The following is a 24,609-nucleotide window of genomic DNA, read 5'->3' as shown; positions in this document are numbered from 1 at the left end:
ATTCCTGGCAGGAACCCACAATTATTGCCATATTGAGGATCACAGAGGTCAAATAATCACCTAGGGTCTCAGAGTGATCGACCAGGTCTGGATTTGGACTCCCGTCTGCTGACTCTGAGGCCTTGTTCTCCTCCTTCATGCCACCCAGCCTCCTCTGGAATTGTGCTCCACTCCACCTACCTTCTGCTCCTGGTTATTGAGGATCAGGTGGGCTAAGGACACGTGCGGGTTTTTTTTTTCTTTAATAAATTTATTTGTTTATTTTTGGCTGCGTTGGGTCTTTGTTGCTGCGTGCAGGCTTTCTCTAGTTGCGGCGAGCAGGGGCTACTCTGTTGTGGTGTGCGGACTTCTCATCTCGGTGGCTTCTCTTGTTGAGGAGCACGGGCTCTAGGCGCACGGGCTTCAGTAGTTGTGGCATGTGGCCTCCGTAGTTGTGGCTCACAGGCTCTAGAGCGCAGGCTCCGTAGTTGTGGTGCATGGGCCCAGCTGCTCCGTGGCATGTGAGATCTTCCCGGACCAGGGCTTGAACCCGTGTGCCCTGCATTGGCAGGGGGATTCTTAACCACTGCACCACCACGTGGGTTTTCAAAACCTCCCATGTGGGTTTTGAAAGCAAAATTTTTCAGTGTTCTGGAAGCAAGAAGCCCTAAAGAGGAAGGCTCTGAGACTCAGAGTCATTGCTTCTCTCTGGCTGCCCCAGTCTGCTTCCTCTTGAAAGGGGCAAGTGTGTGATGTGAGGGGATCCATCTCCTGCTCACTTCAACCAGCCAGTGCCGGCAACCTCAGTCAGCCGTTCCTCATGAAATGCACCTATATGTCATCATCTCACCCAGAGCTAAGTTGCTCCAGTGGACACTGCCTCATGCAAGAAGATTGGGAGAGGAGGAAGCCGGGCCAGCAGTGGAAGGACCCTGTGCTCTCTCTGCATGGATCTTCCCACCTGAACTTCTCTGGGGTGCAGACACCAGGTCTGGGAGGAGGAAACCCTTCATGAAGAAATTTTGGGCAGGTAAAGTGTTTCCCTCTGTGTCCTGCAGAGTTGGAGTTATTTTCCTCACTTTTGTTTTCCGGCTTCCTCAGGTCTTAAGGTGGGGAGAGGGGATGGTCTACAGTCCCTGTGGGCCTCCTGGGAGAGTTGCAAGCATCATATCTTGGAATTCACTCCCTTGGTGTGGGATCTTTGTGGATCGGAGCAAGACAGCTAGCTCCACATGCCACTAGGCAGCAAGAGACCATGGGTGACTGGTCAACTCATCCAATCCTAGCTTCCAAGCAGGACTACATTAAACTCAACAAATGAGGCCTTTTTTAAAGACATCTCACTCACACCTTTCGCAGTGTTCCATCATCCTGGAACTCAGGAAATTCTCCTTGACGTGCAACCCAGTGCCTCCCAGGTTACTTACACCCTTCCCTCCTAGTTCCCACCTGCTGTTTCATCATAACGCAGACATTATGCCTTCACAGTCTTGAAGACAGTATCAGTTTTGACTGCCTTCCCTTCTCCAAAGCTGGGAAGTCCAGTGTCCTTGGCCTTCTCAAGTTTCCAGGCATTTCAGTGGCCCTCATCCAGACCCACAACAGTCATCAACAAAGAACTCTCAGCTGGGGGGTTGGTGGGACGCTGAGGTCCTGGCTCTTCATCTAACCAGAGGGGAGGGCATCACAATTCTGCTACAGAACAGCCCCAGTGGGGGATGCGTGGGGTTTGGGGCAGAACCCAGGGTTCAAATCTCTACTCTACTCCATTCCAGCTGCATAACCGTGAACGCCATTGAACTTGTCTAACCCTCTCTGACAACGAGCATCAGCCATCCTCAAGATGGTTCCCTATTGGGCAGCTGCTCTAAGCCCCTGATTTGGAGGCATATGAGGAAACCACAGGGAAGACTTTGCCAGCTGCTAGTAGAAAAATCAAAATTTATGTGCAGCGAGCATACAATCATTCTCCTGCCATATTGGGGCAGGCGGTGGCCCTGCACCCAATGGATGTGCTATCCAAAGCCCACCTGGTGGGCTGAGGGGCCAGGTGTGCTCTGTGGACATCTGAGTCAGGAAGAGGAAAGGGGGCAGCTGCCCTGGGCACGTCCCTGGGTAGAGGGTGGGAACGAGGACATCTTCTGGCCTGGGTTTCAGAGGCCACAGCTCCTGACTTCAAGGCCCATGGGAAGCTGTGCTGGCTAGCAGCCTGCCTCATTCTTTCCTCCCAGCCCTGGGCTTCCCCACCCAGAAGCATCTTCAATAAGTGGGGTTAGGGAAGGACACCTGTGGGTCTTCTTGGGCTCCAGGCACCAGCTCAGGTGTCCCCAGCAACAGGATAAACTTAGGGGTAACATTGAACTTAGAGCCAGGAGGCCTAGGTTCAAATCCCAGCTCTGCTGACGGTTGGCTGAGTGATCTAGGGTGCGTCATCGGGCCTCCCTGAGCTGCGGTTTCCTCAGCTGTAAAATGAAAGCATTGTACCAGATGACCTCACCTTCTCATCTGTAAAATGGGCTTAACCGTGAAGATGAACGAATGTGTGCACTTAAACCGCTCGCACGGGGGGTCTAGTGCAGAGCAGGCTCTTCATACACTTCCTCAAACGCCCAGGCCCCTTCCTGCTCTGTCCTGCTGTGGCACTGCCTCGGGCTGGGCTTGGCCTCAGGAGTCTCCAGGCTGCGTTCTGACAATCCACCTCTGGAAGGAGAAGCTGCTGGTGGAAGAGGAGGGCAAGGGAGGAGGGAGCGTGGCTCCAGGACCCCTAAAGCTGCCCGAGGAAGTACAGAGCTCTGTGCCGGGAGATTGTTCTGCACCAGGCCCAGGGCCTCCCTTCCCCCTCTGCTCACCCAGAAGCATGATGATGAAACACCAGATTAGCCCCATTATTGTAACTCCTCCAAAAATTATAGGCTACATGCTCTGCCAGAGCCAGCTAATGTCTCCCACTGGGGAGCAGGTGACACTAATGGTTATTTCCTCTCTTCCAGGCACCAAGTGCAGAGTGGCAGAAACAAAGAATGAGGCTCAGGCTGGGAGGCAGCCCTGGGGGTGGGGAAGAGAGGTTTCGTGGAATCAGTGTTCCTGACTGCCCTCTACCAGAGCCACGGCTAGTGCTGCCTGAGCTCCAGAGCGGACGTTCTTTCAAATCCTTCCTTCCCTCTCCCGGAGGGACTGCCTCTTGGCACTGAATGAGCCTGGACAGCCCCCAGGTTCAGGAAGAGGCCAGCCTGGCATTAAGGCAAGGCCATACCCCACAGCCGTACTCCTGGCCCAGCCCAGCCTCAGCCCCTCATGCTGGGCATCCCCAGGGTTCCCACTACTCCTGCTGTGGTGACTGCTGCTGACCGGGGGCCTGCTACTCCCTGGACACCCCCATCTCTCAGGCCCACCTCTCAGGCTCCTTACGCAAGATGCAGCCTGGCTTTCCTTGCCGTCCTCTCTCAGCTCCTCCTCTCACCCCACCTCCACCTGCCTCTGCTCTCACGCCAGACAGCACCATCTCCTGTCTGCAGCAGTGAGGCCACCTGTCCTCAAGGTGGTAAGCCTTTCTCAGGCTGATCCGGGCCCTTCCTGCCAGGCCAGGCAATGCGAAATCACAGATTCCGGGACGTGCGTTCACCACCAACCACGCACCCCACGGCTCTGCAGAGCACCCGCCACTCTGTTTTGGCCCACGCCCTTTTTAGAGACTAAGGTGGGAAGTGGGTCTCTTTATAGAATTCCTAGCCAAGCACCTTCTGCAACTACTGCAATTAGCAGTTTGAGAGTAAAGACCTCTCTGTGATAATCAGTATAAGAGCTCAAGGGTCTTTGGATATTACAAAGATCCCTTCTCGTTTTACAGATCAGAAAACAGAGGCTTTGAAAGCCTGGGCGGCCCAGTTGATGCTAGATGGAGTTTTTTAACCCCTAAACCACTTTGGAATCCCCTTCTTTCACTTTCCAGTTTCATTCCACATGTATGAATTGAGTACCTACAGGTGAAGGCCAGGGTTAAGGGCTACAGGGGACATGCAAATAAACAAGACCCCGAGGGGCAGCAGTGGAAAGTCGAGAGCCCTGGACTCCAGAGACTGCTAACCTCCACCACGGTGAGGATTATTACAAGGGAAGAGCCTTCAAGGTCCCACTCGTAGCTCACACTCATCAAGCACTCGCGGTGTGCTGGGCACGTGGCTAAGAGCTCTGTGTTTATAGATTAGGGGTTACTCTTGGCCATATTTTACAGATGAGGACGCAAGCACCAGAGATATTCACAAAGATATTAACCAGCCCACTTTGCTAAAGAGGTGGGAGATGTGGCTCAAACCCACGCAGCCGGACCACAGGGCCACTCGCTCAACCACCGTGCCAAACCAGCTTGGTTTTCTGAAAGGTTGTCCTCGGGGGTCATATCCGCTACCCTCACTAGCCAGTGTTCTGGTTTCCTCTAATGCTTCTGGAGCCCTGGTGAAGCAGTGTGTGTCAGTGCTTTACGTCTGTTATCTCAGTTACTTGTTTTTATAAATCTTTTTTTTTAGCATCTTTACTGGAGTATAATTGCTTTACAATGGTGTGTTAGTTTCTGCTTTATAACAAAGTGAATCAGCTACACATATACATATATCCCCATATCTCTTCCCTCTTCCGTATCCCTCCCTCCCACCCTCCCTATCCCACCCCTCTAGGTGGTCACAAAGCACCGAGCTGATCTCCCTGTGCTATGCGGCTGCTTCCCACTAGCTATCTATTTTACGTTTGGTAGTGTATATATGTCCATGCCACTCTCTCACTTCGTCCCAGCTTACCCTTCCCCCTCCCCATATTCTCAAGTCCATTCTCTAGTAGGTCTGTGTCTTTAAGAACCTCATTTACATGTCATAGCAAATTCATGAACTAGGTCTTACGATTACCTCCACCCCCTTTGAAGAAACTGAAGCTTAGAGGTGTTCATAAGGTTTTGGAGTTCAAAGACCAGGCTCTGAACTGGCCCCGCGATGTTGTTCATTATTTCCTCTGGTCCCAGGAGCAGGGGGTAGCTTTGTTTTCCCCAAGCATCTGGTTTATACTTATTTCATGGACACAGAACCCTGTGACTAGGCTTCCCTCTCGCATAGCTGCTAGAATGCTTCCAGGCAAGTGTGAGTCTGCTCCGGACAGCGTTCCGATGGTGGGGCACACGTACTGGGTGCTGGCCCCTCTGGACTCCATTTGACTTTCTTTCATTTATTCTTTTGCCACATTGGTATGGTGTCTTAAGTTTATTTGTAATCATATTATAGGTCTTGTGAGATAGCTAAATCCTTTTTAGAGCAACACAAAGTGACAGACACAAATAAATTAAAGTTTTTAGTACTTGCTGTGCAACCTTCAGACAATTCACTCTGTCTTGCCTCAGCATAATTTTCTCTATCTGCAGAATTAGAATAATGTCCCTGCGAAGACTTGCTGAGGACTGAATGAGGCAATGTGTGTAAAAGGGTCCTGTAAACTCAATAGTGCTATGTAAGGACCAGGTGCACTTGTAATATTGTTATTAATAGCAAGATGGGGTCCCGGCCCTTGGGGCACGTGCCCCGTGAGCGGTCTGGACCCAGGGATTGGTGAGGAGGGCCTGGTCGGCTGCGACCCAGTCCTGCATGTTGGGAAGACACCCAGAGTTGCTGATGGGTTTCTCAGAGTGGCCCAAATGCTGCCGTGGTGGGGTTAGAGCTGTGCCAGACCACACCGCCCATACCTGGAGGCTGTCCCTGGGGCTCTGTCCACTAGGAAGCCAGCTGGCTGAAGAGGGAGAGGTAATATCCCCAGGGCCACCCCCGGGCCCCAGAAGAAGGTCAAGCGCTCACTGTGAGGCTGTAGGGCTCCCCAGAGGGTCTTCCAGGATGTCCCAACCTCATTCAGCTGGGAAGAGGAGATCACTCCTCACATCCCTAGGAACTCAGGGGTCCACTGATAAAGACGAGCAATGGCCATGGTCCATGGTGAGAAGGCAGGCCTGGGGGGCCCAGGTTCCTGAGCCTGGTCTTCACAACCCCACCTCTGAGCCTCGGCCCTGCTCGCCTAACAGTCTCTCCCTCCTGTTCTCCACACCGCATCCTTCCCTTCATGCTAGCATTCTTCCAGAATCACTTAATCCCAGGAACTTCCAGGCCTAACCTAGACAATGCTTCAACCCTCTCTGGTCTCCAGAGCATTCCTGCCCCTCAATGCCGTCAGGTGATTTTTCTAAGTAAGAGGAAGATTCTGGATTTCATCAAAATGTTAATGGAGGTTATCTCGGGATAATGGGCTTATGGTGCTCTGCATTTCTTTTTTTATGGCTTTCTGTATTTTCCAGAATATCTAAAACAAAAATATAATGCTTTGCCTTGAGGCAAGGAAGGGTAAAATATATTACAGTCTTACAGCTTTTAAAGAAAATGATCTCACTTTTGGTTCTCTGTTCTATCGCTTTAAAACTTGACTCCAGGGAATCTCCTCAGTTTGCCTCATCTACAAAATTGAAATGCTGATTTCTTACTGTGTCGAGAGTGTCAAATGAGATAATGTACTTGGAACATGCTTTATAAACACATTAGGTGTTATTGTTGTTAGTCCCGGGAACAATCAAGTGCGGCAAGAACCTCTGGAGGCCCTTTCTCATTGGCATTTCACCTCAACCTTGTGAAATACAGGTTATTTCCCACATTTTTCTAATGAGGAAACATAGAGGTGAGGTGATTTGTCTAAGGCCACACAGCAGAGGCAGGATTCTCGCTCTGGTCTCCTGACTCCCAGTCCTGCTGACCTGCAGGTTCTTGGGGGATGGCACCGTGTTTGCCTAATGCCTTGCGGAGGCCTCTTGGATCCTGACTGACAGACCAGAGCTGGCCGTGTGGCCTTGAACAGTCCTGCTCCCTTATCAGTGCCTCAGCTTCCCCAAGAGTGAAGAGATAATCCTTATCCTCCCTTCTCAACATGTGGGGGGCAGCCTGTGGAAGCAGTTGTGGGCTTATTATCGTCACCCATATGGGTATGTCACAAGCTGCATAACCTTCAGGACGCAAGGTCTTCCTGAAATTCTTCTTTTCCAAATGCAGTTTCTCGGGGCAACCAAAAGGTGTCTCTCTCTGGGGGATCGGAGTCCCAGAGAGCCAATCAAGCAAGATTGAATGGGAAGAAGCCTCTTGCTGGGTCCCCAGTGTCTGATGGATGGAGCGTGCGTGCAGGTGTGTGTGTACACGCGCGTGCGTACAGGGCTGCCTGAGGTCTGGCCCAGGGAGGCCCAGGCTGCCTCCAGCTGGCCAGACCCAAGGTGGTCAAGAGACCCTGCTGAGTCCTCCCTTCCTTTCTCACGCAAGAGGAATAGTTGCTCAACCAGAGTTTCTCTGGTAAACATTGCCCAAATGGGGCTGGGGAAATAGTTTTCCTTAGGGTGCACTCACTCCCGAAAGTGAGCTGGGTGTCTGCCCAGCCTTGGATAGGATTTACTAAAACCAAACCAAACCAAACCAAACCAAAACAAAACAAAAAGCCGTGTCAGCAGGAATTGGAATTACAAAGGCCCTCGCTGCCTGCCTTTTTTCCCTGGCCCCTTTTTCTCCCCAGGCCTACCAAAACAGCCCAGAAGCAAGAAGAAAGTTTGGTCCCATGTTTTTCCCCTTAGAGCATTTCCAGGCAGCTGCCTCCAGTCACAAAGCCAGCCTGTCCCCAACTTCTTAAGAAGGGACATGCTTATTGTGTTTTCATGACACACCACCAGAGCTGTTTTTCTCTCTCTGGAAGCTGGACTGTTCCGAGCACATGGTCCAATGTGTCACTACAGGGTTGTGAGTCAATTGAAGGCTCTCCGAAAGTGGAATCAGCCCCGCGGGGAAGGAGTCCCATGCCAGTGCTGTTCTAGGGCTGGGCTGGGAGAACCCCGCACGCCATCCCTCCCCACAAGGGCTCTGGAGAAGGCTAGCCTGGGGGGGGAAGGGCTGAAGCAGTACCTCCCTTCTCCCCCGACCCTGAGCTGCCCCATCTTCCCTTTAGGGTTTTCTCTTCAGTTCTATCTGCCCTATCACCTTCTGCACTCTGTTTAAAGCTCCAACCCAGGTGTACACCCATACCTGGTCTACTCCTGGTTCCCACGGCATCCCTGAAATAGCCCTGCAATGGGAAAAAGAACTCCAAATGCTGAGGGTGAACAAAAGAAGTAACCACAGAAAACACAACGGCACACAGATAGGGCGCCTTCGAAGCCTTTCACCACTGGGCTCCAGGCCCAAAGGGCTGGGACAACTTCACACGCCCCTCCCCGGAAGCTCTCTGCCCGTTTCTGGGGAGTGGCACCCTCTCTTTTCCGGACATTCATCTGTGGTCTCCTAACAGCCTGTATCCTTCCTGGCTGAAACCTCATCCAATCCTACCACCTGGGGCCTCCCACTTAGGCCTCATTTTGGTGGGCGGGGCTGTTTCATTCTCAGCCTACTGGCAGAACTGGGAGAGCTGAGATGGAAAGTGGGTCCCCCTTCCTATCTCAGGTAGCAATTTCACCTGTCCCCCTAAAGAGGGGCCTCTCCTGCATATACAGGGACGGCCCTACATGCCCCTTTGTGGGCTCAAGGAATGCCAGTGACCATACCAGTTCTTAGGTAAAAAGAGAAAACAAATGCTATTTGAAACCACAATTGCCTTCTATGGAGGGTGGAGCCAGCAAAGGCAATATAAGAGTCTCAGGGTTCCACTGCTCCTGGGGAAGAGGGCCCGTCATTCAGTTGAATACCTTCTTGGGTTGTGAATGTTTGCAGATGGGGCTGGAACTGAGCCCGGGCTTAAGGGCTGGCAAGAACAAAATTTCCCAGGGCAATTTAAAGAGGGGCATAGTTTGTTTGTGATTGAGGCAGAGAGCCTGGGGAAGGTGGAGAGGAGCCATTAGGCTGAGGGGAGCAGGCATTCTATGGGAGGCAGGGCAGCAAGAACCTCTGGGAGCAGGTGCCTCCCACAGCCTCCCCTGCCGCTCGAGGCTGTTCACTGGGCAGAGGGGCATAGATACCCGATTCCCACGAGAACAAACCTCCAATCGAGCTCTGCTACTCACTTTGTGTTGCTTGTGGTGGGGTGGAGCTGGGCTTGCATCCCGTGACTGGGTCAGTGAAAGAAAAGGCTGAGAAGGGGACCCTTCACAAGAGACAGACAATTAGCGCCAGAGGGGGACCCGGAGAACATCTGCTGTCCCCATCCATCCTAGGAAGAGGGGGCTCTCGGGGACAGCCCCCCGAGCCAGCTCTTGAGGCAGCAGAGAGAGTTAGGGGCACATACAGTGGAGCCCACGCACCCGGTGTGACTCCGGGCTCTGCTTCCCACTGGCTTTGTGAGCAGTGGATCACAACAGTACCCGCTCTGCAGGGTGGTAGTGAGGGTTAAAGGTAAGCGCACAGAGCCTGGCACGTGGAGGGAGAGAGGCCCCAGCTGATGCCCCGCTCATGCCTGCAGTCGGAATTGTGTACACAGACGGCGATCTCAATCTTGTTCTCTGATCGGTTCCCATCTCACCTCGACTCCTTCCCACCACGTACGTGCTCAGACACACGATTTCTTATCACAATAGAAAACAGCTCCTGGAGAAACTGGTCCCATTGTCAAGGATGTTGGCGCCCTCCCTGAACTCCAAGCCGTGCCAAGTCCAGACCATTAGCAGGAAGACAGGCAGTCTTCTGAAGCAATCATTGGCACTTCTCGGGCCATCAAGACCGAAGGCAATGCCAGCCTGCACTGGCCAGAGAGGGGTGAGGGTTTAAACATCTTGCCCCAGCCCCTCCCATCCCAGGGGCTGTCTCCCCCACTCTAATTCCCAAGGCCAAGTGGATTCCATGGAAAACCCTCCATCCCAAGTTTCGCTGCAGCCCTAGAGAAACCCTCAAGGTCTCAGAGACTTTGTCCAGAGAGGAAGGCATTAAACATTCATGGAGAATGAGTAGGTGTCATTTCAGACCTGCAAAGAAAACGTGGCTACAGGGGACGACGGATGAGGGTGAATGAGGACCAGTTGGGCACGGGGTTGGCAAGGGATTGGGGTGGGGATGGGAGCTGCCTGCTGGAGAGGCCACATCTTTCTTCATTGTTGCTGACATGGAAACATCATAAAAATAGGCTAGCACTTGGACAAGGCTGACCCAGACTCTACAGCTAGCTTTGTCTCCTTCCTCCTCCAAGGAATAAATATGTGTGCGCAGTGGGAGGCTTGGAGGTGGGGGTTAGTTGGCTTAGGGTCCAAGGCACTTTGATATGTAGTTTCTCTTCCCTCCTTGGTTTCCTTGCTGGCGTTGCTTGTTGGTTTGCCTATTTCCACTCCCAGTAGAGACTGGACGTCTCTTGCGTGGAAGAGACTAATTGTGACAGAGAGAATGTCGTCTTTGCTCTGTGCCCTTTGACACCTCATGCCTTGGACTCCAAGTCTTGGCCCTCTTCCCTACAGGATAGAGAGGTTCACAGGCACAGAATGAAGACAGGGAATGGGCAGAGGCCTGGGAAGGGAAGGGAGGAAGGAGGGAGTAAAATAACCAGGGCAAGAGAATTCCCTATAAAAGCCTAGAGGCAAGGAAGACAGTCAGAAGAGCACAGGGCTGGGTCTCATGAGACCGGGGTTGGGGTCCAGATTCACACAGACTCACTGAGCCACCCCAGACAAGTTGTGCGATTTCTCTGGTCTTAACTTGCTCATCTGTGGCAGGAGGACGTTGGGCCAGATCATCTCCGAGGCCCTTTCCAGCTCTGACCTTCCCTGAGTCCACGAGAAAGCAGAGTCATAACACCGGGATCCGCAGAAATTAGAAACCCCTCAGGGACTGCCCCAATTCTTCCAAGTCAGTTGCCATGCTGGTCGTAGTTATACCCAGTGGCCCCAGTCTCTCTGGATTGCTGCTGATGTAGGGAACCCACTGCAATCCCTTCCTCCCTAATGAATCCTGCAGTTTGAATGTCCTTGATAGTGTCTAGAAGGGATGTCTGGCTGTTGCTTCCCTTGTGACCAAATAATCTCTCTCCAGGAGAAAAATGTCACTGTGAGTTATCAGGTGGTAGAAGCCGTAAGACAAGTGCATGCTCTGCACGGCAAGGTGGGGGAAGCATAAAATGCACCAGTGTTGGAGGAACAGATTTTTGTTGATGCATGAGCTTGTTGCCTACTGATTTCCCGTTCATTCTCTTGTAAGGGAAAGATTGGATATTTATACCATTGAGATGCACAGCATACTAATGAAGGGCACGTGGGGCCAGGGCAGGGCAGTGCTGGCTGGCCCAGCCAGATCGGAGCTATGGCAAGCTGCTGGCAGAGGAGGGAGGCAGACCAGGGCTGCGGTCCGGTTGCCAGTGGGAGTTGGGTTCTGCAGGCAGCTGGCCAAAGTGGGCAGTGGGGCTGTCTGGAAGCTAGGAATTTATCAAGGCTGAGAAGGGAACTGTTTCCACTGTTCTGAGCCTCTGGCAGTCTCTTAAGGCCACTTCTTCCGAAGCTGCAGGGAACGACCTATTGTGAAAGGCTGATTTTAGAAACAACTTAAACGAAGCCAGTGGAGCCATTATTTACAGCTGGGTCAGAGCCCTGCATGGAACGATTAACTATGTTTTCCAGCCCCGCATGGGAAACCTTTAACCCCATGTACCCAAGAACAGCTACTGGTCCCACATGGCCCAAGTGAGAGGGTGTGGAAGGTGCACATCCATCACCTCTGCTGAAGGGACAACCTGCAGGCCTGGAGCTTTCACCTGTGATGCAGGGACCGTGTTGTCCTTCTGGGATTCTATCCCCTCTCTCTCCTGAACAGACACGCTGCCTGTGGAATGGAGCTTGGACCCTACACCCCGCCTCTCCCCCTTTCTAGGTTCTTGATGGATTTTCAGCAACCCTTTGCTAGAGGAGCCTTGGCCCTTTGAGTATTTCCCAGAAAAGTCAAGGTCACATTGGCTGCAGAACCTGGGGCCTAGCGGGTTGAGTCACGTTCTCAGTACCTGAGCTTTAAGCATGGAGGGACCCCTGGCGCACCCCCTTCCAACTTCCTCCTGGTCATTATAGGACATGAGCTTGGAGGGCGGGGCTGCAGGTCTTATTCTGGAGCAGGAAAAGCTGCTCCTGGCTTCGACATCCCTCACATCACATGGCATCCTTGCGGGAGGCAACCAACCAGGCCCTTCCCCTCCCCCCCTCTTCAGGGAGGAGAGCAGAGGAAAGAGCCCAGCCAGCTGCCCTCTGCACTGGCAGGGGCTGAAGGAATAAACTGCGTGGGGGCAGGGACTGGACATTGTTGCCCTTCCCCAAGCCTGAGGGTGTGGGTGCAGGAGGAGAGCTCAGCATTCCAGAGAATAATGAGTATAAGGAGGCCAGGCCCCAGGGAGTGTGTGGGTAAATGAACATTAGCAGAGACAAGCAGCTCCAGCTGAGCAGAAAGTAAACAAGAGAGGCCTGCAGCCCTGGAGTGACCCAGGGCTTCTGACTTGGGCAGTGGGGTCAGGCTGCCGGGAGGGCACAGCCAGGGCTCGCGGGGGCCCAGGCCACTCAAAGAGTAGGCAGGGCTGGCCGGATTCATACATGATTCAGAGCAGCTCTGGCTGGAGGGCTTGGGGAACAGTCTTCATGGGTTTGGCGGGCAGCCCAGGCCCAGCCTTGCTTCTTTCACACCTCCTGGGGCTTCCATGTGACCCTGATCTGATCTCTTTTAGAAGGTTCTCTCTCTCTGCTTTTATCCTGGCTTGGTTCTGCTTGCAAGAGTCCAGACACTCGGGAATTCAAGGCAGAATTCTAGGGATACCTAGACTCGCTGCAAATTCCTGATGCAACGTGCTGTCTTGGCCTGATCTGCTCTGCGTGAACTGGGGCTGCTCACCCACTTTCCCCCATCCCCGCCCCACCTTTTCCCCAAGTATGGCCCATACATGGAGCTAGCCTGCTGGCACACTGCAAAACCAGCCTTCCTAGGCCTTGAAATCTTGTCTCCCTAAATGATACATAAATGATAAAAAAGAGTTCCCCCAAAATGATACAACCCACGTCCCAATCTTCGCAAATGGCCACCTCTCCAATGGGGCTCCACCAAACAGCTCTTGGCAAGGCTGATGCTGAACAAAGTGGTCACGTCTCGGTCTGCATCTTACTTGATCCGTTGCAGTGTCTGATACACTTGATCCTTCCCTCTCTCATCCTGGACACACTGTCCTTGTTTCCTAGGACACTGTACTTTCCTGTTTTTCCTCCTATTTCACTGGCTGGGGGTTATCAGTCTCTTTTACTTCCTCATGGTCCCCACATCTAAACATTAGAGTGTCCCAAAGCTCAGTCTCAGGTCTTTTCTCTAAATTTGGGATCTCAACTAGTCTCATGGCTTTTAACACCATCTATATGCTGACATCCCCTAAATTCAGTTGGTTAGCCGAGGCTTCTCTTTTGGACTCTACACTCTTTTTCTGGCCACGCAGCATACGGGATCTTAGTTCCCCGACCAGGGATGATCAAACCCGTGCCCTCTGCCGTGGAAGTGCAGATTCTCAACCACTGGACCACCAGGGAAATCCCTGGATTCCACACTCTGTATCCAAGTTTCTATCCAACATCTCCAGTTGGATGTCCCAACGGTATCTCAACTACAACATGTTCAAACCTGAGCTCTTGACTTTCCTCTCCATATGGGTTCTTCCTCCAGCATTCCCCAACTCAGTCAATGGCGACTCCCTCCTGAGTTACTCAGGCTGACAACCTTGATTTTTCTTTCTCTACACCCTAGACCGTGCACCCAATCTGTCAGCAAATACTGCTAGTTCTACTTTCAAAATGCATCCAGAATGAAGCACATCTTACATTTCTACCCCCCATCCTTGTCCAAGCCACCACTGTCTCTTTTTCATGGCAATAGCCTCCCAACGGATTTCCCTGTCTTTGCCCTTGTTGTAGAGTCTGTTCCCAACCCATCAACTCTAGTGATGCTTTTAAACTTTTGACTGTGGAACTCCATGAACCTTTCCTGCCCCTTTACCTCTCTCACTTCATCTTTTATTCTCTCTTCTCCCCAGTCCCATTTCTGCTTCAGCCACACTGGACCCTTACGGTTCTTTGAAAAAGCCAGGCATCCTCCCACCTCAGTGTCTTTCCATTTACCATTCTCTCACCTGGACCTCTCTTCTTCCAGATATATGCATGGTTCTCTCCCTCTTGTCTTTCAGGTCTACTCAGATGGCCTCCTCTTGGGGATGTCTCCCCGCCTACCCTGTTTTACCCTGCAATCCTCTCCTCCAGCCACCCTCCCAACCCCAAAACCGCCCCCCTCCCACCCCGCTGCTTCCTGGCTTTATTTTCTCCAGGCCACTTACCACTCTCAGCCACACTATTTATCTCACATACTCATTGTCTCCCCCACACAAGTGTAAGCTTCATTTACCACTGCATCCCCAGTGTCTAAGACGGTGCTTGGTACCCCACAGATGCTGGAACACATCACTTCCGGTTGCCTAGTTCCTGAACTATCCCTCCTTTGCCTTCCTCAGTTCTCTTCTTTTCTCTCGGATCTCCCCCTGCTTGGTACCCTTTTCTGGTCCCTGTCCTTCTTCTTCTTGACTCTGGGTGTTCCCCAAACTCAGTTCTTGTTCTCAAATTCTCCTTCTGCCATCTGCATCTCCCATTCCACTCCCTTACTCTCCCAGCTTCAGCAATCACCTCTATTTTCCCCTTCTCCCATTTCGTGCAACTTAAATAATTGTGTCCTTTGGATTACATTTTTACTTGCTCCGAAAGCTCCACCCAACTGTAAGCCCCTTAAAAGCAAGGACTATATTTGTCCTTCAATACCCAGTGTTCTTGGACCCGAATAAGTTCTTTAAGAGATCACTGAAGACATGTTGAGTGGATGAAGGTTCATGATGCTTCCCTCCTTCTCCTGCCCGGCTCCTAGCCAGGATAGAACTGGGAGCCTAAGATCCAAGGTGGGTACTTTGAAGGCATTGCATCAAGCTGCTGGTCAATGAGCGTCTGGGAGGCTTCATCCCAGGTGATTGACTGAGTCACAGCGAATCAATTGTGCCGATTCTTTGGCTCTACTTGAAAAGGCTTCTTGTAAGCTACCCTTGGATCACACTGGACTTGAGTATGTGGGTGTGAGAAAAGAATGCAACTAACTCTTTTCTGGCAAGGAAGGCAATTTCATTCCAGGAGGCCAGCCTTCCATCAGCATGCTGGGACCTGTGTGTCCCCTGGGATGGTGGAGGTGCTCTCCTGACTCCCCATAGGGCTGTGAGGCTTTGAGGACTGGACTGAGTTGAAGTTATGGTATCCCCTGTGCTGGCCTGGTGCCTGGTACACGGTAATTACACCACAAGTAGTTACTGCACAAAGAAAAGGAACCCACTGTATTCGAGAGAAGTTCTTTCTAGATCCTTCCCCCAATCCAAAGAAAATAGAGAAACACACTCCCCTCCCTCTGACCCTCCCTCTTTCAACACTCTCTTCCTTCACTGCCATCAAATCCTGGCCTAAAACTTTCCTCTTCTAGAAGCTTTCCCAGACCAGTCTCATCTGACTCTGATTTCTTTTCTCCATCTCGCCTCAACACTTCTGCACATGGCTTGCATGATTTGGTTGCGAGCTTCCTGAATTGCTCTGTCCCCAAGTGTGTGCCCTGTGTGCAAGGGGGTTGAGGGGTTTGGGGGTCACTGGGCATGCTCCACACTTCCCAGTAGCTTGGTCAGAGGTGGGGCTTTTTCTTTGCCATCCTTTCCACAGCCCAGCCCAGCTTCTGTATCCAACACATGCTCAGTGATCAAACTGACAGCACATAGCTGACACTCAATACATGTTTGTTGAATGAAAGAGGAATGAATGTCAAACTCAGTGCCGCAGGAAGAACACTGGGGAGATGGTAACGGAATCCAAGTGTCAGCACAAAAGCTGCCCCCTGAAACGAGAGGAATGATCCAGGCCACAAAGAGAAAATCAAACCAGTCACTCGTCTGGATCCCCTGACGAGCTGCACAGTTTCAGGGTCTATCTTCTGTCCAAGGAGCAATGTAATCACACTCACTCCCCTCTAGCCATGCAAGGATGTGGGCTCTGTTGAAGACCTGGACTTGAGTCTTGGCTCTCTAGCACCTTCTGTCTGGGTGACACTGGATGTCACTGAACCTGGAACCTTCGTTTCTTTACTTACATACAGGGCACAATAATAAGCCTTATGGTGAGGATGAAATGCGATAAGGTTGGTTGTGCTCTTGGCTCCTAGTAGGAGCTCAAATAATAACCTGCATATTAATAACCAGTAAATGGGGGATCTGAAAGGTGGGGAGGGTGCTGAGCCCATTTGCAGGACTGTGCCTCGTGGGAAAAGGAGGAAGGAAGCTTGCTGGTGGGGACTTGCTTGTGGCAGGAACTCCCCGGAGGACATTTCCAAGGGGCTTAAAGAGAGGACTGATTCTTACTGACACTGAAAGGAGGAGGGTGTGTCTGGAAGTTCTGCCCTGTGGCCTGTCAGCCTGGGGTTTAGGCCTCTACTAGGGAGACCACACTTCCAGGGACTGGGTATCCCTGCTCTGAAAGCAAGAGAGCCAACCACTTCTCTATAGGGGAAGCTGAGAATCTCAGAATCTCACAACTTGGAAACTAGTTTCTGAGGAAACCACAGCTCAGAGAGGGCAAATCACTTTTCCAAGGTCACACAGAGAACACATGATAGGACAAGAAGTAAAAGACAGAAATAAATAAAACAGGAATAATAACAACCAACAACCTGTTGGAATAGGTGATCTGGAAAAAAGTGGGGGATCAGGCCTGGGAGTGGTACAAATAGTGACCCACAGGCCGAGTTAGAAGGAAAGGCACTGTAAGAATGGGGCTCAGGAGGCTGCTCTGTGACAGTGCTGCCCTAGGCATCTTGTGCATTTTATTTAATTTACTACACAGAATACCGCTATGAGGTATGTACCATCATTATCCCCATTTTACTGATGTAGAAACTGAGGCATGGTTTAGACAATGTCCCCAAGGTCTCAAAGCTAGAAAGTGCAGAAGCTAGAATGCAACACAGGTTTGTCTGGTATCAAAGCCTGAGCTCTTTGTACACAGCTCAGCTCATTCCCAGGCTAGAAAAGAGACTGTTCTACCACATAAGGCCCCCCCTCCTCCCTGCAGACTCCGAGTCCAGGCTCCCTGGAATTATACAGAGCACTCCATCACCCCTAAAACACACACATACCTGTACCCACACACACACACACAAACACACACACAAACACACACACACTCATTCTGACCTGGCGGGGACCTGGTAAGGCAGGAAGTTGGCCGAGTCCATTAATGCCACCAAGCACAACACATATTTATGGCCCCAATTACAGCCTCCATGAAGGAGCTGGAATGGCAACAGGAATACTTGTGTGCACTGGGGTCTGAGGCCTCTGTAACAATAACTACAAGAATACAGAGATGTTACCAAACCCTGGTGATGGCGGCTCTATTTTAATGATAAATCTACAGCTTCATATAGAAATAATGAGACTGGGGGCTGGAGAGGGGGAAGGGAAGAACAGAATGATTTCAGCCAATCGAAGCTCTGTGTGGAGAGAAAATGGCAAACCACGGGCAATGCCCAGGAGACCACGGGCAATGCCCGGAGACCACCAGAGGACCTCAAGCCAGGCAAGAGGTGGGAGCCTCAGTGGCAGACCTGCCCATGCCTGAGCTTCTTGATTCCAGGGAACAGCAGAGACCTCTGACTGTCCTAGCACATCTTGTTTGCCTGTTTCTCGCCCTCTGGTGGGGTGTATGTTAGCTCCATTACAGCCTAGGCTTCCATCCAGAACAACCTGGGGATGCTGAGGGGAGTGGCCCTCGGGGCTTAAGGTTTGCAATTAACAAAGGGCTAGCCTCCCCAGATGAACACCTCCCCTTCACGAGCCTTGAAGCTCCATGCTCAGTGGTTGTAAGAAAACAGCACAAATGCTCCAGGCTTTGCTACTTCAGACCACCTTGGGCACTGGGGCAGCGGCCAAAACAAGGAACCTGCCTGGTTCCACCTGCCAGGGCTGCACCTGATTCTCCCACACAAGTATGAGGAGTACCAGGGGGACAGCATTCATGGACTCCTGTGACATCAGAGCAGCCTCCCGAGCCCACTTCTCACAGGGCCTCTCCTTCTACCCAGACTATTGGTCACTGATCCTCCACTTCAGTCCAGACTGTGGGTCCCTGACCCTCTACTTCAGTCCAGGCTGGTTAATCTCTTTGCTACTCCAGACATAAACCATCTACCTGAACCATCTCTCTGCAGGAATGCACAGCCCAGGTCTCTCCCCACCATGCCTGGCTCTACTCACTTTCAAAATACTACTTGACTTTCTCCTCCAGGAAGCCTTCCCAGGTTAACTGCACCCAAATTCCATTGCTTCTTTAATAATCCTTTCCTTGTGCACCAATACGTAGTTTTGTTTGAATTAACTAAGCCATCTGTCATTCAACAAGAACATGCTGAGTTCTTACGCTTGCATAAAATGACACGCTCAGCCTTCAGGGAAAATACAAGAGACAGTCAAATGTGGGACACAAGCCATTCCTGAGCCACTGGGGACTCTGCAAGGCAGAATATGACTCAGTGTATAAATGAGGGACCCAGAAAATAAATCCAGAGGAGTGATTGCTGTGAGAGCGGAAGGACTTCAGGGAAGCTTTGAAAGGTGGATTGGTTTGGGCCACGCAGAGAGGTGGGGGAAAAGCCTGTCTGCCAGAGGAAACCTTGGGAGCAAAGGCAAGAGGCAGAAATGCTGGACGTGTTCGGCGACCAGCCTGCAGGCCGGAGGAGCTGGGGGCCAAAATGCAGCTCTAGGAATGAAATCTGGCAGGAATCTGGCATGCAGGAAAGATGGGAGCCGGCTGTGCTCATGTGCACCGCGCCCCACAGTGCTGGCTGCAGGATTTCATGTACACTGAGTGCTCAATCATTCCCCGTTACTAGGGCTTGGGCCTCTCTGGCCTCAAAATAATTACAATTTTAGAGTAAGCACAGGTAAAAGCACCAGTCTTTTATTTCCGTTTCCTTTCCTTTGTCTGATTCCTCACCCCCCAGGATAAAGAGCCCACCCCTGAGAGCTGGCCTGCTGGGGAGGCTGTGGATGGGAGGGCCCCAGGGGCCTCACCAGGCAGAACATTCAGTGCAGACAAACTGCGAGCAAGACAGAGAGTGTGAGCAAATCACCTGATCTTCTGCTTCAGAAACTCCTGGGCCCAGACTCCTCCTGCTTTTGCCTATCAAGTTATATAGAACAGTCCCTCCCTACCCACCTGAATTCTCCTTCCCCACCCAGGAAACCTTCCCTGGCTGTCCTAGCTCTCAGATCTTACAGCCTCACGGTATTTGCATCACTAGCTACTGCATTAAAGTTCTGTGGGTCAAAGAGGCTGCCTTCTATCCCAGCCCCCCAAGCTCCCCGGCTCCTGGCACAGTCCTGCTTAGGAGGAGATGGAGGAGGGCTAGCGTGGTACTGACTGAGGATGATGAGGGTGGCAATGATTTGTCCCGCTCCTCTCGGACGATCTGCCTTTTTCTGAAGCGGGGCTGAGGAAGGGGTGTGGGACGAGTGCAGGGACAGCCACAGAATTCTAGGATGTAGGAAGTTAGCATTCAGGTGAGGGGCATCCTTGGGCACGGACCGCATGCTCCAGGACTAGGGCTTTCATCGTGCCTGGAGCTCAACTTACAGGAAAGGGAGGCCTCTGGAGAGGAGAAGGGAGGCTCTTCAGAGGGCTGAGTTGAGTCCTGCTTCCCACAGCCCCTGGCCCTCACACCTACCTCTCTCTGAGCACTTGGGCCTCAGCCTCAGTATGGGGGGGACTGAGCCGCTTTTCTCTACCTGTATAGTCACGATAATGAAGCTGCTGCCTTACGAGACCACGAGGGAAGAGCTGCACCAGATGTAAACTTCAGAGTGATTTATAAAGCGGAGCTCTTGGGTTTCAGGCTGGCACACAGCTGCTGTTCCAGCCCGCCCCGTCTGCCCGCCCTGTCTGCCGGCCCCGCTGCTTGTGCTGTTCTTGCGGATGACATTTCGGGAGAGCAAAAGTAGGGGAGGCACTGAGACATCGGACTGGGCTGGTCAAAGTCCGCAGCAGCTAGGAGAATGGGCTGTCCCAGAGACCTTCTCTGGAGCAGAAACGGAGTCCACCAAGCTTTCTCTCTTTGAACAAATCGATTCTTATCCTTTTCCCACCAGAGTGGGGCTGATTCTCCCAGCCTCTCTCCTTACAAGTTCAGCCCATAGATATTGAGTATTGATTGTCCAAAGGGAGGGTCTGCACTCAGGCAAATAGTGCAAGAAATATCCCAGGAGATGATCAGTTAGCGTTCAAGACACCAGACACAAGGCCACTGGTGTTTGGTGGCAACACCCCTGCAGGGCTCTCAGCTGTCTGGCTGGGCTTAGAGAGAGGCATGCTACCTACATTTGTGGGATGCAATTACACAGCTTCCTCAACTGCCACCCAGGGGACTGGAGAACACTGTCTACACTGGACCAAAGGGCTCTGGAGATGCCCTCTTAACTCTCTGTGCCAAACCTGTCCTCCCTCTTAAAAGTCAACTTGAGCCCCAGCTCCTTGACACCGTCATGGTTAACTCCAGTTGATCATGAACAGCCAAGCATCCCCTTCCCGCATGTGTGGATTAGCCAGGTCTCCCTTCAAGCCCCCCCGCCCCGCTCCAACTCCCGGACTGGCCCAGGCAAGCAGGGCCTAAGAGCAGGGGCTCTGCTGCATGGTAGTCACTAGTGCTGGTCATTAAGTACTTCCAGTCCCCCTTCTGGACACATGGTAGGATCGCTTTGCCCGGCCCCCTTGATAGTAGGAGTTGCATGTGTCTTGCTTTGGCTAATGAAATATGAGTGAAAGTGACATGTGCCACTTCTGCACGGAGGCTTTAAGAACTAGCACATGATTTGCCACATCTTCTTCCTCCTCAGGTGGTAACTATAGGGGCACAGGTCAAAACGGAGCCTCTGTTGGCTTGGATCCCTAAGTAACAAGGAAGAATGGCCAAGCTGCAAAGCACATGTAACATGATCGAGAACTAAACTTTGGCTACTTTAAGCTACCAAATCCTAGGATCGTTTGTGGCTACGGCATAACCTGGTTTATCCCAATTAATACAGCCTGTTCTTGATTGCTTGTGCCGGGCTTCCAGTACACACCAATGCCCATGGCTCACACTGCTGTCTGAGTCAGTCTACGGGCCTGGCCCAATCCTTACCCATGATTAAAGACATATATTATTTTATAGGTGGTAGACCTGAGGCCTGGCAGGTAGAGAGAACCACTTCAGAACATGCGATCAGAAGCCATAGATATGTTCCCTTCCCTTCCCACCCACATGGGGGCTCTGCTCCCTGCCCCCCCCCCCACCCCGCAACGTGGGCCCCAGGGCAAGGACTTCCCCAGAGTGGGCTGGGCTATTAGTCAGCGTCCCCTTCGTACCCTGAAGGGCAGAGGCCCATTTGTCTCTAGGGGTGAGGAGGATGCGGGACACATCCCAGTCAAATCCAGGACTGCAAATCCTCAAGAAGCCCAGGGAGCAGGGCGGTACTCACACTGGTTGCGTACTGGATGTCCTTCCAGATGGAGGTTTCCTGGGACAGGTCAGAGGCCTCAAAGAGGTTGTCCAGGATGACCTCCCCGATCATGTCATGGCGGGAGAAGCGGTCAAAGTCGAAGACACTGAGATGCAGCTTGCGGTCAGCCAGCTCCTCATAGGGCACGGGGAAGTGAAAGTTCTCATCGAAGGTGGGGTTCAGGGTCTTGCGGTGCACCCGTGTCTGCAGCTTGCATTTGCGATCAGGCAAGAGGTAGATCTTGACGTAAGGGTCAGAGCTGCCACAAAAGTCCTTGGCGGGGAGGTCGAAGGCCTTCAGGATGCGCACGATCAAGGTCTCGTTCTCGTAGTCGTAGCGCAGGCTGAAGTTGATCTTCCCGCAGGTCTTGGCCTCAGTTTTGGCATCGTCCCCCTCCACTGACTTCTGCTTGTAGAGCTCGGGCTTGATGCGGCCAATGCTGGTGGGCTGCTCCGCCGCAGGGGGCAGCTCATTGCCATAGTCCACGCTGGAGACATGCATCTGCCGTGGCAGGTGGCGCTTGAAGGACGTGTGCCTGGCGGAGGGCAGGAGGGGGTGAGAGAGTGAGGTGGGGGAAGTAGTGGGGGAATGCCAGCAGGCATGGCTCAGGGCCCTGGCTCATCCTACCCCTTGTGAGGCCCCCTTTTCCTCCTGCCAGTTGACCCCCTTTCCCTCTGCACACACTCGGTGTGCATGACTTAATATATGAAAAGTAGTTGGAATGGAGCCTGGTACATAACGAGCTTCAGTAAGTGTTAGCCATTGTGATCATTATCATTTTTCCTGCTTTCCTGCTACCTGCTTTCTAGGTTTCTTTCCTGGTAGGCATGAGTCTGGTTCCCCCATTAAACCATAAGCTCCCTGACTGAGAAGGACCATCCTTTCCCACCCTCCACGTGGCATTCCTTCATCCCCACCACTACCATCCCCACCACCATAGTTAACATTTATTGTGCTTTGGAGTCAGACTGCATAGGTTAATTTCGGCTCTGCCACGTTCTAGCTGTATGACCTGGGGCAAGTTATTTAACCTCTCTGTGTTATAAAATGAGAATAATAAAAGTAGCAATTGCATAGGATTGCTGTGGGGGTGAAATGAATAAATACAATAAAGTGCTTAGAACAGGGCCAGGTATATACTAAGCTCTTCCCCCGCCGCCCCCCGGTACGCGGGCCTCTCACTGCTGTGGCCTCTGCCGTTGCGGAGCACAGGATCCGGACGCGCAGGCTCAGCGGCCATGGCTCACGGGCCCAGCCGCTCCGCGGCATGTGGGATCTTCCCGGACTGGGGCACGAACGCGTGTGCCCTGCATCGGCAGGCGGACTCTCAACCACTGCGCCACCAGGGAAGCCCTATACTAAGCTCTTATTATCACACGGATTCTTTCACTGGCTCCTCATGGATACCCTTATGAGAGTCATTAGCCCTGTTTTACAGTTGGGAAAAGTGAGGCTCAGGAAAGGAAAGCAACTTGCCTGAGGTCAAACAACAAACTCTGTAAACGTGACCCAGCACGTTCATCATTTCTGGCTTTCAATCTGAAGACCAGGCCTGCTTCCCTTTGGCTGGTCCCCTGGGGGCCCGGACCCAGGAATCCACAAGAGCCCCAAGTTTTTTTTGTTTTTTTCTTTAACATCTTTATTGGAGTATAATTGCTTTACAATGGTGTCTTAGTTTCTGCTTTATAACAAAGTGAATCAGTTATACATATACATATGTTCCCATATCTCTTCCCTCTTGCGTCGCCCCAAGTTTTTAATAAATACAATGCCTTATACCTGCACGTACCACATCATTTAAAAGTGTTTCTGAATTTGGAGTAGGTTTCTCTCATTATGTGGTGGTTGTTTTTTGTTGTCATTTTGTTTTTTCAGTTAAAGAATGCCATGTATACAATTGCTGTCATACGGGGAACGCTGTCAAAAGCTATCCTCATTCTCAAAGTGTTAGGAATCTCTTGCTTTATCTCCCACGCACTGCAGCCTCCATCTAGGAGGCTGTATTGACATAGACACATCATGAACTTCTATGCCTCTGCGCCTTTGCATGTTCTCTTCCCTCAGCCTGAAGTCTTTCCTTCCCTCCGGATAAGCCAACACCTCGCACCCACACACATCCCAGGGCTTACCACCTGCACAGCACCCCACCTCAAAGGTTCCCCTCTCCTGGCGCCCACCTCCGAGTTGATCACCCACCAAGGAGCACATCATCGGACATATTCTCCAACCAGAATATGCACATGATTATTTCTGGTCTCTGATCCTCACAGGCCGGAATCTCATTAATGTATTGGATCCAGGAATGTGGAGGTAGGGAAGGGAGGGGTCCACCCCTTACCTGGTGGATGACGTTGGCTCTGTGGTCTGTCGCTGCAGCCGTGTGTGACGCATGATGTGCTCTTTGACCGACCTCTGCACCTCGGCAGGGATATCTGGGGACGTGTGGCTGATCTTCACGGCTGCCTCTAGGAAGCCCAGGGTGTTGGGGTCTTTCAGCTTGTCCGCCATGTTGCCTCTGGAGCTGGGGCTCTGGAGGGCCTCCGGGGAGGGGTTAGCAGAGGAGGGGCTGGAGGCCTCCTTGTTCCTCCAGGGCATCCAGCACAGCTTCCAAAAGAGAAAGAGAAAAACTGCCACCAGGGCCACGCCACACACAATAACTACCACTGTGAGGAGGCTGACAGAGGTGCCTGCCCTCAGCCAGGCGGGGAGCGACAGGGACAGACACAGGAGGGGAGAAGCAGGGAAGGGTGTTCAAAGAGGGGCCACACAGAAGGGACAGAGACGGAAGAAGAGAAAAGAGTGGTCATGAGAAGGCTGCCCAGGTAGAGGAGGGATGGTTGTAGGGTTGATGCTCCGTATCCACCTTGTAAAATACCTGCAGCCTCGGGTTCACCTCGGTCTCATTTCTCCAGCTTTGCCCCTCCCCCCACCGCCAGCTTGGGGAGCACCTGGGTTGCCTCCCCTCCCCATGGGCACGTGTATAGGGAAGGGAGCGTAATTTAAATAGCAGCCTAAGCAAATGTGCAAATTCGTGAAGCATTCACGTTTGGATGCTGTTTGAAT

The 24,609-nt window shown here is 52.1% G+C and overlaps 1 protein-coding gene across 4 annotated transcripts in view; it reads right to left on the bottom strand.

Moving 5' to 3' along the window:
* SYT6 (synaptotagmin 6) overlaps positions 1-24,609 on the bottom strand; it is a 57,528-nt gene that overhangs the window by 22,616 nt on the left and 10,303 nt on the right. For 3 of the 4 annotated variants that reach the window (XM_029230166.1, XM_029230167.1, XM_029230168.1), the window contains exons 2-3: positions 23,885-24,233; positions 21,526-22,081 (exon numbers count right to left, since the gene is read on the bottom strand). In XM_029230166.1, coding sequence (XP_029085999.1) covers positions 21,526-22,081; positions 23,885-24,233 — 905 coding nt within the window. Of the gene's footprint in view, positions 1-21,525; positions 22,082-23,884; positions 24,234-24,609 lie in introns of those variants that run through there. The other variant, XM_029230169.1, reaches the window with a different exon arrangement.

Source organism: Monodon monoceros, unplaced genomic scaffold, assembly GCF_005190385.1.
Source record: "Monodon monoceros isolate NGI ecotype Baffin Bay Population unplaced genomic scaffold, NGI_Narwhal_1 Super_Scaffold_18, whole genome shotgun sequence".
NCBI lineage: Eukaryota > Metazoa > Chordata > Mammalia > Artiodactyla > Monodontidae > Monodon > Monodon monoceros.
The sequence above is the reverse complement of the archived record's forward strand: the minus strand, read 5'-3'. Positions and strand labels throughout refer to the sequence as shown.